Below are 16,166 nucleotides of genomic sequence, written 5' to 3' on the forward strand. Positions count from 1 at the left end.
TTTTTCTTACATGCATGCTTGAGCAATATTCCTTTGGTTTGTTATACATCTTATTTAATATTTTCATTATTGACTTTGGCATAAACTAAGAAGTACGTTGATTCAGTTTGCTGTTGATAGAGGAGTGGAGGCGTTGACAATAAAGGAGAGGGCTACAACAATATCAGAAAGGAAAAAATGTACTTGCTACCTGGGGAGAAGGAGCAATATAAAAGGGATAAAATTTAGCTGTATTAACTGAAGGTCATGCATTACAGACAAACAACAGGAACTTTGCTATAAAATGTACGTCTCATCAATTGCAAGCAGAGAAGAAAAATGGAAGACATCCAGTTTGGGCAACAAACAACCAGACAGCTATGAACTACCAAGACAGCAGCTGTAAGAAAGGCAAATGTGATCCCATCCTATTTAATGATGTTTATTGTTCTTATTAGAAAAGTCTGAGAATTTTATAACTGGAGTCAGTACACAAGTACGGCTTCTGCAAACTCCCTATGTTCCAGCAGGGAAATACATCATATGAAAGCTGCACCACTTTTGGTGTAACATGTAAAACACAGTCCAAGCAGGGACGAAAACAGGAAAAAGAGGCACCCACATCAAAACTCTCATACGGCACCATGGTACAAGAGATAAATGTAGTTTGTTCTTGCAATCTGGTTACTTTGAGTCAAGAATGTCTTCAATTAACACAAAATATAAAATGTGAAAGCGTTTGCAAATTTTAATTTGAAATTATTGAAAAATTCCATGCTGTGAAACTGTCCATTATCCACATACTTCAGTTACTCATCCTTACTCAAAACAAAAACAAATGCCAAAATACTGAAATTTATCATAGGATGAAAATTCTAGAGTTTCTCTTATCTGCTAATTCACTATTGTCAAGATATGAATATTTGGACAAAAAAAAAAAAACTTTAACAGGCACGACCCTCAAGCATGAAATACGGTCTTCCAATGGCCACATGCCACTGTGGGTGACTAACACATTTTGCTACTCATTTGCTACTCTGTTTTAGCTGTGACTAGGGAAAACCACAATAAAATGGTCTTATTAGATATTCAAGACAGTTAAAACATATGGTTCATAAAGAAGCACCATGGAAAACTATTTACACAGGCTATCTGGTAAATATTTATTGTATTCTTTCACAAATAGCAAACAGCATCAAGGCTATGTCTCCAGCGTTCTCCTCTGAGTTGTAGGCTGGGGTGGGCAAGATCTTGGGAGGGGACATAGCTAGGACAGCTGACCCAAACTGACCAAAGGGATATTCCGTACCATATGACATCATGCTCAGCAATAAAAGCTAAGAGAAAGCAGGAGGAAGCGGGGGCATTTGTTATTATGACATTTGTCTTCCGGACCAACTGCTACACATACTGAAGCCCTGCTTCCCGAGAAGTGGTTGGAGATTGCCTGTTGATGGGAAATAGAGAATAAAATTTTTGGTTTTCCTTTGATTCTGTGCATGGCTTTTTGCTTTTGCTTTATTAAACTGCCTGTATCTTGACCCACAAGGGTTTTTTCCATCTTATTTTTCTCCTCTCCTTGTCCTGCTGAGGAGGAGAGTGTTAGAACGACTTGGTGGGCACCTGGCGTCCAGCCAAGGTCAACCTTTACAAAATCAACTGTGTAGCCCTTCTCTTCTTAATTTTACTAAGCTAATCAACCAAAAACTCACAAGGTCTTGAAGAGAATGTAGAAATATGGATCATTCACTGCCCTTACAGCACAAGGCATCCAACGAAGCTAGCAGGTAAAAACTTTCATGCACACATATCTTACAGGTCTCTGAACTTAAGATTATGACATGGACATCAGAGTTCTCAACATGTTTTGTGTTCAGTTTTAGCAAATCATTATAGCACAATATAGAAAGCTGATAAGCAAATGTTCCCCATCAGAAAAACAAACATCTGTAAAGCACTGTATCCACATACCAGATTAGAATTGTGGTTCATTAATCTAGAAAACATGTCAATAGGCAAAAAAAAAAAAAAAAAAAAAAAAAGATAATCAGTAGTCATCCATGGCAGACTTTATCTTGAGGCCTTATAAGCTTTACTAAGAGATCCATTTTCTCTACGAAAGTATAAAACTGTGTAACACCACCACATTAAAAAAAAATCAATATATGCCAAAAGAACTGAAATAATTTCTGGCCCAAAGCATGTTCTTGAAATACTCTCACTGGTCCACAATGTTAGACTGGTGCAGGACACAATAAATTAGAAACAACAAACACCATCTTGCACATACAAATAATCTGAAAGAGGTTATTTCTTAAGTTTAAATAGAATTCAAACAATCTGCAAAGAATACAAACAGGTAGAAGGTCTACGGTCAGCCTTCCACAGAAAGGGCACAGAAGTCCACTCCTTTCAACACAGTATTAATTTTTTTTTTTTTTTTTTTTTTTTTTTTACAGCTAAACACAAAATGAAATCACATAGCACATTGTTTGGTACTGGCAGTGTGCCTCCGTTAACAAGGATTATTTTAAGAAAAATCAGTATGAATATTATTTCAGAAGTACTTTAAGATAAAACCAGACTTCTTATTCCATGGATATTCATTAAGATCTCGCACACTTTTTTATTTCCATTCATTCATGAGTGCAAAGCTGTTCATCAAAAGTAATTTATTTAGAATAAATTGGAATTCCTGCATTTCATTTCTGAGCTAATTCCAACTTCTTCACATGAATTTGTTATCTACTAATGCCAGTGTTGTTGGTTTTTTTAATAAATGAACAAGTGTCAACAAGCAATTCACAATTTGTGGCAACTGATCTGATTGACTTACTCCCCCCCACACCCCCTGCAGTCACAGGATGCTTTACTCTCTCATTAGAAAATATAAAAACATTAAAAACATTTGTAGAACATTTTTGTTTATGCAGTACACAGTTCTGATAAAGTTCATGGAGCAATCAGGGTCATCTTCATGAATAAAATCACAATCAAATGAAAATTTTAATTGCAGTATAACTTCCCAAAAGCAGTGAACCTGGTAGACATGAATGTGCTTTGAAGATTAAAAGACTGAAAATAAGTAACAATATTAGTATGTTTATGATAACCTGAATTGAGATGAAACTACAAACACTTGCAAGAAGAAAAAATTACTTGGTGGGGGGAATCTGTTTCAGAATGATGCCTTTTCCTTCAACTTGAGCAACTGCTTTTTCCATGATGCCTGTAGAAAGGCCAGAGGAGAGATGTATCATGTGTGTTTAGTAAGGAGAATTTGGCCAAAAGGACTGTGGAGATGACATCATTTCTGAGGTAAAGTTCCAATTCTGGCATCTTACTTGTGGCATGAAGATGCTCACAGAGAGGTATGCGTCAGAGCACAAACTGTAAATTTCTTGAAAGGCTTAAGCTGTTTTTAAGGCTGTGCATTATAAAATCTGCACTCGCTTCGCCACTTCTTTATCCTCCCCAAAAAGCCATGATAAATAGATAGCAAACTGTCAAAGGGCAGCATTGTTAATTATTTTTTTTTCCTCAAGGAGGTTCCCATTTTCCTTATCTTTTGGCTTACATTTTATGGTTCTTGAGTTCTAGCAGGGATAACTACATATGTGAAAGGAGGACAACTTATAAGCTACACCAGTATGTTGTTCAGGTGATTACTTCACTTGTGTCAGAATTAGCACACAGTCAGACCACATAATTTGGTGGTTCACATGAAAGAATTTCTTTTCTGCTCTCCCTTGCAGATGAAATTCAAAGAGACAAAAGCTGTGGTTGTTACAGATTGAATGGTCCCTCTCAAAGTCATGTTGTTGTAGGGTGTCCTAACTTTGAATTACTTTACAAACAGAGCAATACCACCTCAGAAATCTATTCTCAGGGCAACAGATGCAAACATTGATGGTGTCCAATAGTCAATGTGTTTTAACTGGTAGTAACCTATGATAGTAACGACACCTTTTTTTTAATTCATTCTACAATCAAAAGATAAATTTGCAATATGTATTGGAATTCTACTACATCACCGCTACTCCGTCTTTCTGTTTCAAACATTTAATAGTCTAAGAAATTGAGCACATATCATGCAAATGTTTATCAAAATTCCCACACTTGAAAATGGTCTTGAATAGCTCATTCTCAATGATGTTTCCTATTGCATCATGCTAACAGATCTTAAAAACCACAGCTAACTAAGAAAAAAAAATAGTAGGCTTCCACGTACCTTGCTACACTCCAGTAAACTCAGGGCAAGTGTCAATCTGACCTTAAGACATGTTATCCTCAGAAGTTGCGGTATATTTGTGCTGCTCCGAAGCACACCTGACAGCCGAGAGACCATTCTGAGCAGACCCTTCCCTACTAACTCCGTCACAACAAAACGTGCATTTACCTTCCAAAACAGATCTTATTTCCTAGGTCAGAAAGAGCTGGGAAAGCATCACACGCAACGATCTGCACTCTTGGTACACAGCAAGGAAGAAACATGTTGTTCTTGCCTTGTTCAGATGAGGTCTAAAAGCTAACACAGATAGACTCTGGGAAAACATATCTGTGCACTTTTGCCAAAAGAAGGGTCGCTCTGGAAAGACTTTTCTTAACACCAATATACAAAAGTAAGGCAAAGGTGACAACAAGAAAACAGTATGTTTCTAGAACACAAAAAATCCTAAATTAAATTCTTAATCATAGAATCATAGAATGGTTTGGGTTGGAAGCGACCTCAAAGATCATCTAGTTCCAACCCCCCTGCTGTGGGCAGGGACACCCTCCACTAGACCAAGTTGCCCAAAACCTCATCCAACCCAGTCTTAAACACTTCCAGGGATGGGGCATCCACAGCCTCTCTGGGCAACCTGTTCCAGTGCCTCACCACCCTCACAGTAAAGAATTTCTTCCTAACATCTCATCTAAATTGACCCTCCTTCAGCTTAAACCCATGACCCCTTGTCCTGTCACTACACTCCCTGATAAACAGTCCCTCTCCATCCTTCCTGTAGGCCCCTTCAGGTACTGGAAGGCTGCAATTACATCTCCCTGGAGCCTTCTTTTCTCCAGGCTGAACAACCCCAACTCGCTCAGCCTGTCCTCATAGGAGAGGTGCTCCAGCCCTCGGACCTTGCACTTGGCCTTGTTGAACTTCATGTGGTTCGCACGGGCCCACTTCTCCAGCCTGTCAAGGTCCCTCTGGATGGCATCCCTTCCCTCCAGCGTGTCGACCACACCACACAGCTTGGTGTCGTTGGCAAACTTGCTGAGGGTGCACTCGTTACCACTGTCCCTGTCGCTGACAAAGATGTTGAACAGTGCCGGTCCCAGTACCAACCCCTGAGAACACCACTCATCACCATTCTCCACTTGGACATTGAGCCGTTGACCACAACTCTTTGAGTGCGACCATCCAGCCAATTCCTTATCCACCGAGTGGTCCATCCATTGAATCCATGTCTCTCCAATTTAGAGGCAAGGATGTCGTGCGGGACAGTGTCAAATGCCTTGTACAAGTCCAGGTAGATGATGTCAGTTGCCCTTCCCTTATCCACCGATGCTGTAACCCCATCATGATTCACCAGCTCAGATTTCAGAGAACTGCTAGCTCAGACTCCAAAGAACAAGGAAGAAAAAAAAAATTCTCATAAATTAGAGATGAGTTTAGCTTTTAAAAGCAGTAACCAGGAAGTTGAAATCCATTTTTCTAGTGATTACTGACTAGCTGAGGGCACTGACAATGTAAGGCCAAATGAAGGATAACTGACAACGATAGAAGAGTATTTCCAAGGTATCAGTGACTGTTTGTAAAAGCTGTCATTCTTACACAACTTTTAAAACGGTGGAGATAAGGAAACCATAAATATTGAAAAAGACATTAGACAAAGAACCAAAAGCAGCATCACCCTTTGGAAATATAAAGAACATTTGGCTATCCTTTCTCAGAATGAGCGTCACTGCACTGTAGAAAGAATATCCCTTGTGAAATTAATGATTGTTCACATAATAAAGTTCTGCTTATTGTGAAGTGAGGAAGCATGGTAAGAATGCCTAAATGAAGAAGTCAACAGCAAATATGCAAGTTTACATATTTAAATTGTGCTTCATTGTGAAAGCACAAGGGAGTACATGTTCTTTCTTTTTTATGCAATCTCAACTCCTACTAATGGTTCACATGTCTTCTACATACATAGATGAAAATAATATTCAAATCTTTGCACTTTTATTCACAGAACATGAAGTGTCAGAAGCTCGCTTTCCCAAAGCCTGGCCAGCCTTCTGTCTAGCAGAAGACCACCAAAGAATCATTTGGGTTTACTGCAATAAAGTCAGCTCAATTTGTTGGACGATAAACAAAACTAGGGCCAGGGATGACTATTTTTTCTATTTCTTGCTTGACCTTTTCAGACAATATTCAGGAAGATAAAACTTCTTCAATTTGAGTGACTAAAGACGAGAGCTAGCCCTTCCTAGCAAGCACTTGGGACTACCAGAGTTGGGGCATGTGCTATAGCAAGCAGGGAGTTTTTTTTCACTGGGCGCCATTCATAATTGGTGATCTTTTTCAAATGTGGTTATCTACTATGTGAGCAAGCGTTTAAGTATCTTTTACTGGTAGAATTTTGCCTGGGTTTTTTTTTACGTTAAACTGTGTCCACTACAATCCCTTACAAAATACTATGAACAATTGGACACACACCCAAAGATAAACAGAGGAAAGAACAGGTAAGTATTGGCTTCTTGTACTACAGGGCTTTAGTCAATTTACCTGCCCTCCATCCAGAATGATATAAGCTTATTACATACTCACACTTAGGGAAATGCTTTCAACTGAACTTGAAAATACTTATTCAATTTCAAATGTACTGTCTCTGTAACAAGCTAAAATAACAATTTTGTTATATCTGACCCCTGGCAGACTACCGCAATGTTTTTAAAGTATGACAATTCTCTTATTAACACAAACAATATCATTACTTTCAATTCCTAAAAGCTCTATGTGCAAAAAACATTTTCAGTTTTCTTAAGACTACTTACTTCAAGAGCTATTCATTTTCTCCATTAGAAATACAATTTTTTTTTAATTATAAAGGATAACCAAAACCACTGACAAAAATGCAAGGTGGCTGACAGAATAAATAACCTGAAAATAAATAACAATTCTCAAACACAATTTTTCTTTATTACTTTTTCTTTAAGTACAGGAAAGCTGTGAAAATGATACAGAATTATTACCTACTCATTCCAGCTATTCAAAACTGCTCCAGCACTCCTTTTACAGAAACAAGTTAATGGCTCAATTTATTGAACGAACAATGCATCAAGTTCACAAGCTAATAAGAGTATGGAGATACTCTGCAATGTCTAACTACTCTTTCACTACCCACTCTAAGTAGTGAATTTTTATTTATATAATATACATGCCCTTTAGCTTCCAGGTTAATTAAAACTTTAGCAGACAGACATTGACCTGTACATTATGTTGAGTGCATGATATCACAAGCATCCTGTTAATCAACTTGCAGATTAACTACAGTTAAATTCAAACACGGTTATCACTGGGGCATATAGTCTAGGTATACACTAGCTGGTAGCAGTGCAGTAGGAGTGCACCAGTGTTATAAATAGTGGCAACATGCTGATGTCAACACACAAGCTTTCTGTGGATTTTATGTCAGACTAGACCTGATCTGGTCCTGCAAACTGAATGTTCACAAGATGTTAGCACGGATTAAGTCCTCCTGAACTGTATGTTCTGGTTCAGCTCCATTCAGCCTGCTCTGTGCGCTCCAAGAACACCCCTTGATGCAAAGCAAAGCACAGCAAGAGGGGACAACTGGGACATTTGCTTCACAAAATTCACTCCCAATCCTAATTACAACTTCAGTGTAGATGCACCCACAAAAAAAAAGATGCCTTTAAAAAATAGGAATGGTGCAATATAACATTACAAATAAATCTCAGTGCTTCTATAATTGGAAACATGTAAATACACACCATTATCAGTAGTCTATTTAAGCTCATCTTTAGAAGAGCTTGTTTCAAACTATTTCTTATATAATACAGTTATGATTTAGATATTACTGATTGTACTAAAACTGAGTAATCTGTTTATTTACAGAGATAGCAAGGCAGTTTCTTCCACAGAAACAAGCATTAACATATTCCTGAAAGAAGGCAACTACAGTAGCGTTAGCTTCTCTGATGTGACTGTCCACAAGCATTGACAGCTAAACACTTTGCCCATAGTAGATTGAATCAGCAAGCCTATTTTCCATCATGGCATAATGGAAGCAATGCCTCAGTCACAGTGTTAATGGGAATGAGATATACACATAAGCTGTTGTGGAAAATTCATATTTTATCACCTGTTTTCTGAGACCCAGTCAGGCAGACATTGAGTTTGCAGTTCAATGGAAAACTCCTGGCTGCAACAGAGCAATGCTTTTGCCACAAATCCCAACTGTAAAGGGATTGGAACAACTGTCTGTAAAACTTAGAACTCATTTTCTGATTAAAACAAGAATAGAATGTCAACTGTGCCAACAAATACTAAAAAAAAAAAAAAAAAAGCTTCTTTTCTAACTAAGTGTGTTGGGTTTGTGTGGCAAGGTTTTGGTACCTGGGGGGCTACAGGGGTGGCTTCTGTGAGAAGCTGCTAGAAGCTTCCCCTGTGTCTGACAGAGCCAATGCCAGCCGGCTACAAGATGGACCTGCCGCTGGCCAAGGCCAAGCCAATCAGCACCTCTGTGATAACATATTTAAGAAGGGAAAAAAACAGAGAGAGCTTTTGCAGCCGGAGAGAGGAGTGAGAAGATGTAAGAAACTCTGTAGACACCAAGGTCAGTACAGAAGGAGGGGGAGGAGGTGCTCCAGGCGCCGGAGCAGAGATCCCCCTGCAGCCCGTGGTGAAGACCATGGTGAAGCAGGCTGTCCCCCTGCAGCCCATGGAGGAAGGATGAGGGGGTGTAGAGATTCCATCTGCAGCCCGTGGAGGACCCCACACCGGAGCAGGTGGAGGCACCTGAAGGAGGCTGTGACCCTGTGGGAAGCCCATGCTGCAGCAAGCTCCTGGCAGGACCTGTGGACCCGTGGAGAGAGGAGCCCACGCCAGAGCAGGTTTGCTGGCAGGACTTGTGACCCTGTGGGGGACCCACGCTGGAGCAGTCTGTTCCTGAAGGTCTGCACCCCGTGGGAGAGATCCACTCTGGAGCAGTTCGTGAAGGACTGCAGCCTGTGGGAGGGACTCATGTTGGAGAAGGTCATGAAGGACTTTCTCCCGTGAGAGGGCCCCCACGCTGGAGCAGGGGAACGATGAGAGGAGTCCTCCCCCTGAGGATGAAGAAGCGGCAGAAACACCGTGTGATGAACTGACTGTAACCCCCATTCCCCGTCCCCCTGGTGCTGCTGAGGGGGGTGGAGGTTGAAGCCGGGAGTGAAGTTGAGCCCGGGAAGATGGGAGGGGTGGGGGGAGGTGTTTTAAGATTTGGTTTTATTTCTCATTCCTCTACTCGGTTTTGCCTAGTAATAAATTAGATGAATTCCCTCTCTAAGTTCAGTCTGTTTTGCTCATGATGATAATTAGTGAGTGATCTCTCCCTGTCCTTATCTCGAGCCACAAGCTTTTTGTTGTGCCTTTTCTCCCCTGTCTAATGAAGGAGGGGAGTGATAGAGCGGCTCTGGTGGGCACCTGGCCCTCAGCCAGGGTCAACCCATCACACTAAGAAACACGCAGAGAGAGAATATGTTTAGACAAGTAACTTAGTGCCTAAGATAGGCATTTGGACAACAGAGTCAGTAACAATCTCCCATGGCAAGTTCAAAATATTTACCTAAGACCATTTCTCTCCATGATTAACGAGCCTCAAATGAAATGGAATGTCTACTCTCAAATGGATTTTATTTACAGTACGGTAGAGGAAATTTTCTTTTCTTGCTTTTTCAACATCCATTTTTTTAATTCTGAATCAACCAGTTGTTGCACTGAAACAGACAAGATGGAAGAAAATGCTCTCCCTGCACTGAGTAAAGAATTTTACTTGTCAAAACCCAGGCTATTACATTGGCAAGTTCTGGCTTCTAGTACCCAAGCGAAAAATTTCACCCAGCATTCTGGGTTAAGAAGCTATAGACTTTTCACAGAAAACATTTGCTGCTTGGTATTAATTTTTATTTATGACTCTGTAGATCAACATGCATTTTAGTAGGGTCTGACTTCCCCACTTTTACAGCAGTGTCTTGCTTAACAAAAATCTCGCTGATATCCTCTTTATGGCCAACTTAGCATTGGATTGTCTTCTCCACAACAGCACAGCTTCAGTAGGAGCAAAGCACGTGTTCACCAAAGAAGGGCCTGTGGTCAAATGCTTCAGTCATTTTTCAAGGGGAAAGATGAGATGGACAGAACCCCTTCAAGCAGAAAAGGAAGTGAAAGTCTTCAACTAGAGCTATGCTGGCTGGTGCAATGCATGAAGGAGACCACTCGCCACATCCACCTGCTACCTTGACCAGCACCAAAAGGGCACCACGCTCTCTGAATCTCTTACCTTCCTACCGCAAAGCAAAGTTCAATGTACCTACAACAGTCCCAAATGATGCGTCAGACCCACCTCTTCAACAGCATCCCCCATCAGCAGGAACTGCCTGCATGAAGACACCTCCTGCTTGCCTGAAGGTGTGAGGGTAACAAACAAGTTGCAGTTTGAGGCACAATGTGACCTGGGGGACAGGAAAATCCACACAGGTAGTTTCTGCTCAAAGTCCTGGTTCAGCTAAGCACTCCACGCTCGCATTTAGACAGCTAGTACCATATGAGGTCAGCAGCATGTCTGTGTTTCCTCGGAAAATCCTCAGGCCCAGTACTAAAAGTCACAAGCAAGTAAGTCAAAGTGTTACTGAAGAAGGATTACCTACTTTAAATACACCCCAAAGGAAAAATGAGCTGAAAGTAAATATGGCAAACAGTCTGTATAACAACTGACTCTTGAGATGGACAGAAAAAAGGCTCCCTTTTTTTTTTTTTTAAGTGAAGGAATGGAAGCAAAAATAACTGGCATACTTTCAAAGCAAAAATTGTTTGAGCTTCAAACCATCAATTGTGAAAATACTCATTTCTATAAAATGATGATTATGCAAAGGATATCATCTACTACTGATATCATCTACTACTGCCATTACAAAAGTAGATGCTATTATGATAACACTCATAAATAGGATTGACAGCAATTATACCTAAATATATACTTAAATAAATACCTAAAATCATTAAAATCTTTCTCTGAGTGTGAAAAATAAGCTTTTAGATTAAATGCACTCAGAACAAAATTCAAATATCCATTATTCACCAATGCTGCAACCTTCAGAGAAGGAATAAGATTCTTTTTGTAAAATAAAGACCAAAATTTATTCTTTTCAGCATTTTGAACTCCAGTTCGTGGTACACACAAGATTCCCTCTTCAGAAATGGACTAAAAGGAAGGTGACCCAGCCAGGCATTCAGCAGAATAAAAGAATAGCTGTCCTGGGTCAGAATAAAAACCTGTGTAGACCAGAATACTGTCTCTAACAGTGGCTAAACACAGATGCCTCAAGAATAATATGAATGGAGCAAACCTGTATTAGTACTGTCAAAGAATATTCTCACAACTTTCAACAACTTATAGTTCAATAATTAGTATCTTCATGTTTAATCAGTCTTGATGGATTTCCTGCATGTAAACTTGCCTAGTTGCCCATTAAACCCATGTAAGCTTTTAGCATCCATATTATCCAGTGGCCAAGAGTTCCACCACTTAACTACACACTGCGCTGAAATGGCCTTACCTCCTGTGGTTCATTTTTAACTTGCTAGCTTCTCTGGATGCCCTGGAGAGCTTGCATCAAAGAAAACAGCAAACAAGCACCTCTAACTAGGTGTTCCATCCGTGCCACATGTGTCTCCAGACATCTCTACTAACCTCAGGTCTCTGTCTTAACTTTACTACAGGATTTACTAGGGAAAGAAAGCAGACTAACATTTTATTTGTGGCATTTTTGATCACTAGGGTGCACAGAGATGATATTTTTATAGCCCGCAAATTACATAAAGATTCAATCAGATCTCGTTCTTCTATGTGCAACCAAATGGTTTCTCCTCCACCCCCATTTTATTTATCTAAACTGAATTTCACCTGCCATTTAAATGCCCTATCAGTCCAATAAGGTCTTCTGCAATTCTTGATATGCAAAGCTATCTTTAAAACCCTCAATAATTTAAACTATATCACTGTTCAACCCCTTTATTTATGAGTGTGTTGAACAGCACAGACACCTGAACTGATTCCTGTGGAACTCCACTGCTGGAAGATGACTGTTTACTCCTACCCACTCTTTTGGGCATTTATTAATTTTTTTGCTAGCAGGACCTTCCCCCTCCTCTCCCATGACTCTTTAGTTGGTCACACAAGAAAGAATCACTGACTATGGTGGCTTGGGGATTTGTCAGACATACATTGTAGAAAGGGCACTCCTTCCAAAGGCGAACTCCCATAATTGGCAACACCTGTCCAAATGCAGGTCTTTGCAGTCTGACAACAGATATCTTCCAATCCCTTAGAGATATTTGTTAAAGGTATCTTAGGATAGTGTCTCCTCTTGGTTATTTCAGTATATTATTTTGATTTACTGAATCTAAAGAAATCATATACCCACATTTTTCAGCCTCACCTGATATACTTTCACCACCACTAATCTAAGCAATGAATATTTTTTTAGACATATGCAGAATCATCTCCAAAATTAAAAGATTGGAGACAAGGTTACCAAAAGAAAGCAATACAATTTTATATTACACTTAGGAACCAAGAGATATTGTTGGATCTCCCTTATAGATTTTCTATGATACACCTGAGCTATCAGAGGAGGGCTGAGATAAGCATCAGCACTCTGGATACTGGCTCTGAAAGGATCTCAAAGCTAGCCTTGGGACCTAAGGACTGAGATCTTGCTGCCATATCCATCACCCAATTTTTCCTTGGAGCATACACCCACCCCTCTGAGTTCTTCTCTCCCTTCCTTACCTCATGATCTTTGTTTAAGATGGTTCTTATCTCCTGTTTTCTTTCTGCTTTTGTTTCAAATCTTATTCCCTAGTTCTATCCAACAGCAAAGCAGACTTAGTGGCTCACATCTCTACACTAGTTGGGTGTGGTTATCTTCCTTATTCAAACCTTTTGTCAGGGTTTCAGTGTCTACTGTCTCACCTTGCAAGGTAGAAAAACTCACTGCACCTCAGCTTTCATTAACTCTTTCTTCTTCAAACAGGAGAGCACACATTTGGAAACCCCTTCCCAAGTTACAGAATAAACCCATGATGTATCACCAATACAGACTATTCTTAAACCAAGCCCACAGTCAATATCATGCATGCTGAAAGGATTGTAGACAGACCACATGTAACAGTATTAATCCAAGTGACAGTTTGTATCAACTGCTGTTATTCAGCAGTAAACAGTTCTTTTTTTTGTTCATTTCAGACAGAAAACTGACACGACAATATTTCCTGCTTTTCATTTTCATGTTTCTGCATGGGTGTACAGGAAAGTCAAGTATAAATGTGGTAAATGTTTATTTAAATCTGGGTAACATGAGTAGCAATAGTAGCATAAAGGTACCAGCAGATGCTTAAGACCTAGCCAGCAAGCCAAGAATGATACAATATTGTATTTCTACAGCCTTTCCTGCCCCTATGAGTTACAGTACAGCAAGCACAGGTATGCTTTGTAGCAATACCTTTCACTGCATGCCCTTTCTGCAAAAATACTGTACTAAGGCAACCATGTTATTACCTGCAAATTTGCCACAGTCATCCAGGATTTTAATACTCTATTATTAGCAAAATTAACAATTGCTATTTGTTACCTACTGACTTACAGTTTTATGTCATCTACTGTAAACCCTTAAGGAAGCTGTCATTTTCTACTTTTTTTTTTTTTACAAGTTATTTTCTACCCAAAAATGCAACTGTATTTAGAGAGTAAAAACTGCACATTAGATATTGGCAACAGCATTTTACACTGGACTTCAGTTTTAAAAAAAATTGAACACTTGGGACCTTTAAGTTGTCAGGCATAAGTATCAGGGCAGTAGTGCAGAATTCATGAATGAATATGTACTAGCTCACTCGTCTGCACTGCACTCCAGAGAAAAGACTGCTTACAGAGGCCTATTCATGGACTCCTGTCTCAGGTGCAAGTTTTGTTAGCGCAAGGTCTAAAGGTGCTGATAATGGTGATAATGATGAAAGGTCTCATATGAAGTGGGGCTACAAAAATCCTGGCATCCTGGTGCTCTCAAAGTGATGTCTGCTATTCAGCTGACACGGTAATAGGTCTAGAGTCTGATAATATACAGGTAACCTGACTAACGTAAATCTGCTCATGTGGACCAGCGTTTACTGAGACGGATTGATGCCTTCTCCTGAAAATCGTTTCTGTTCGGGGATTTGCACAGCTTGGCTCCCGGGAGGCATAATTTTCCTTCGAAAGCCTACATGGCGTGAAAGCCAGCACTCTCTTCTGATGCCGTTCACGCAAACCAAAGTTTTGCCGCTCTCGCCACAGCAACGCAGTGCCGGCGGGGAGATCCAGCCCCGGCAGCCCCGGCCCCACCGCTCCGTCCGGGGAGTCGCCGCGGCGGCAGCCCCCGCGCCCTGCGGCCGCCCCGTATCCCGTCCCGTCCCGGCACCGCCTCACCGTCCCAGCTCGGACTCCAGCTCGAAGTAGTGGGCCAGGGTGTCCTTGTTGGAGCCGTCGATCCAGTAGTCGGGCGCGGCGGACCCGGGGCGGCCGGCTGCCGAGGAGCCAGAGGAGGATGAGGATGAGGAGGACGAGGAAGAGGAGGGCATGGTGACTTTCAGCATGCCGGGACGCCTGCCGGGGGCTGCCCCCTCCTCCGCACCGGCTGCAGAAAGCAGAACGACAAGGCGGCTGGCGGCGGCACCTCACCTCCCTCCCTCCCTCCCTCCCTCCCTCCCTCCCTTCCTTCCTTCCTTCCTTCCTTCCTTCCTTCCTTCCTTCCTTCCTTCCTTCCTTCCTTCCTTCCTTCCTTCCTTCCTTCCTTCCTTCCTTCCTTCCTTCCTTCCTTCCTTCCTTCCTTCCTTCCTTTCCTCCTCTTTCTCCCCCTCCGCCCCCGCCGCGCCGGGCCGGGCCGGGCTGGAGCGGCGGCAGCTGCACCCCCCCAGCCCGGAGGGGCGGCGGGGCGCCTCCGGCTGGGCGGGCTGGGTGCTGCCGGCGGGGCGGAGCGCGGCGGGGCGGAGCGGGGGGACGGGCACGGCGGCGGCCGCCGCGGCGCAGGGAGGGGGTCAGACCGCCCCGGCCCCCGCAGCAGGCGAGGGCAGCCGGCGGCCGCCTGCCCCGGGCCCGTGGGCGCTCCTCGCCGCGGGGAGCGGGCGCCGGGGCTGGCTCGGGACGGCGGGCGGCCGCGCTGAGAGTTCGCTAAAAGCATCCTGGCACACGCGGTCAGCGGGAGCGCAGCCGCCGGCAGCCCCACGAACGGCGAGACCGAGCTCCACGGGGGGACAACTTCACGAAGGGAGAAACGGCATCCAAATCTGAGAGACTGCTGCGGGTTTTGCAGGGGTCGGGCGGCCCGAGCTGGACCGGCCGGCGGTGGAGCGGGGAAGGATGTGTAGCCCGTAGCGTGGTGGGCGCCACCCTATTATTCTGCACCATTTTGGCAGTTCCAGACCTGGGATCGGTTATCGGGGTGCAACACGGGAGTTCAGGATTTCTCTCTTGGCGTTTGCTATGAATTTGGGGAGGAGGGTGTGGAGGCAGAGACTGAGCAAAACAAAAAGCAGTGGGAAAGAGACTGACAAATGTTCAAACACAACTGCAAGCCAGTAAAATAAAAAATTACAGCTTCCCTTCCCATCACAGAGCTCAAAGAAGCCATAAAGAAATAAGATTGCCATGCTGCAATGCCACTTTTAACAGGTTATGAAACCTGCAATTCACGAAATGTGTGCAAATACAATAAAGTATACCGTATCCCTAACTGTAAAAACCTTAGCCAAAAGTGTCTATATAAGGGCAGTTTGTGTTGGTGTAGTGGTGAAATAAAACAGCAGCAGTTGTGTGTGCCTCGCATGCATAGTATGCCAGATCAATCCCACTCACATCCTCTCCATGCTATTACACCCGCTCACACTGTCA

General features: G+C 42.3%; 1 protein-coding gene across 1 annotated transcript in view; it reads right to left on the reverse strand.

Annotated features, from left to right (window-relative positions):
- Positions 1 to 15,027, reverse strand: part of CAMK4 (calcium/calmodulin dependent protein kinase IV) — a 188,080-nt gene extending 173,053 nt beyond the window's left edge. Inside the window, exon 1 of the mRNA XM_075740054.1 lies at positions 14,706 to 15,027. Within this exon, the coding sequence (XP_075596169.1) occupies positions 14,706 to 14,872 (167 nt within the window). The 5' untranslated portion in view covers positions 14,873 to 15,027. The remainder of the gene's footprint in view (positions 1 to 14,705) is intronic.
- Between the last annotated feature and the right edge of the window lie 1,139 nt (positions 15,028 to 16,166).

Source organism: Balearica regulorum, chromosome Z, assembly GCF_011004875.1.
Source record: "Balearica regulorum gibbericeps isolate bBalReg1 chromosome Z, bBalReg1.pri, whole genome shotgun sequence".
NCBI lineage: Eukaryota > Metazoa > Chordata > Aves > Gruiformes > Gruidae > Balearica > Balearica regulorum.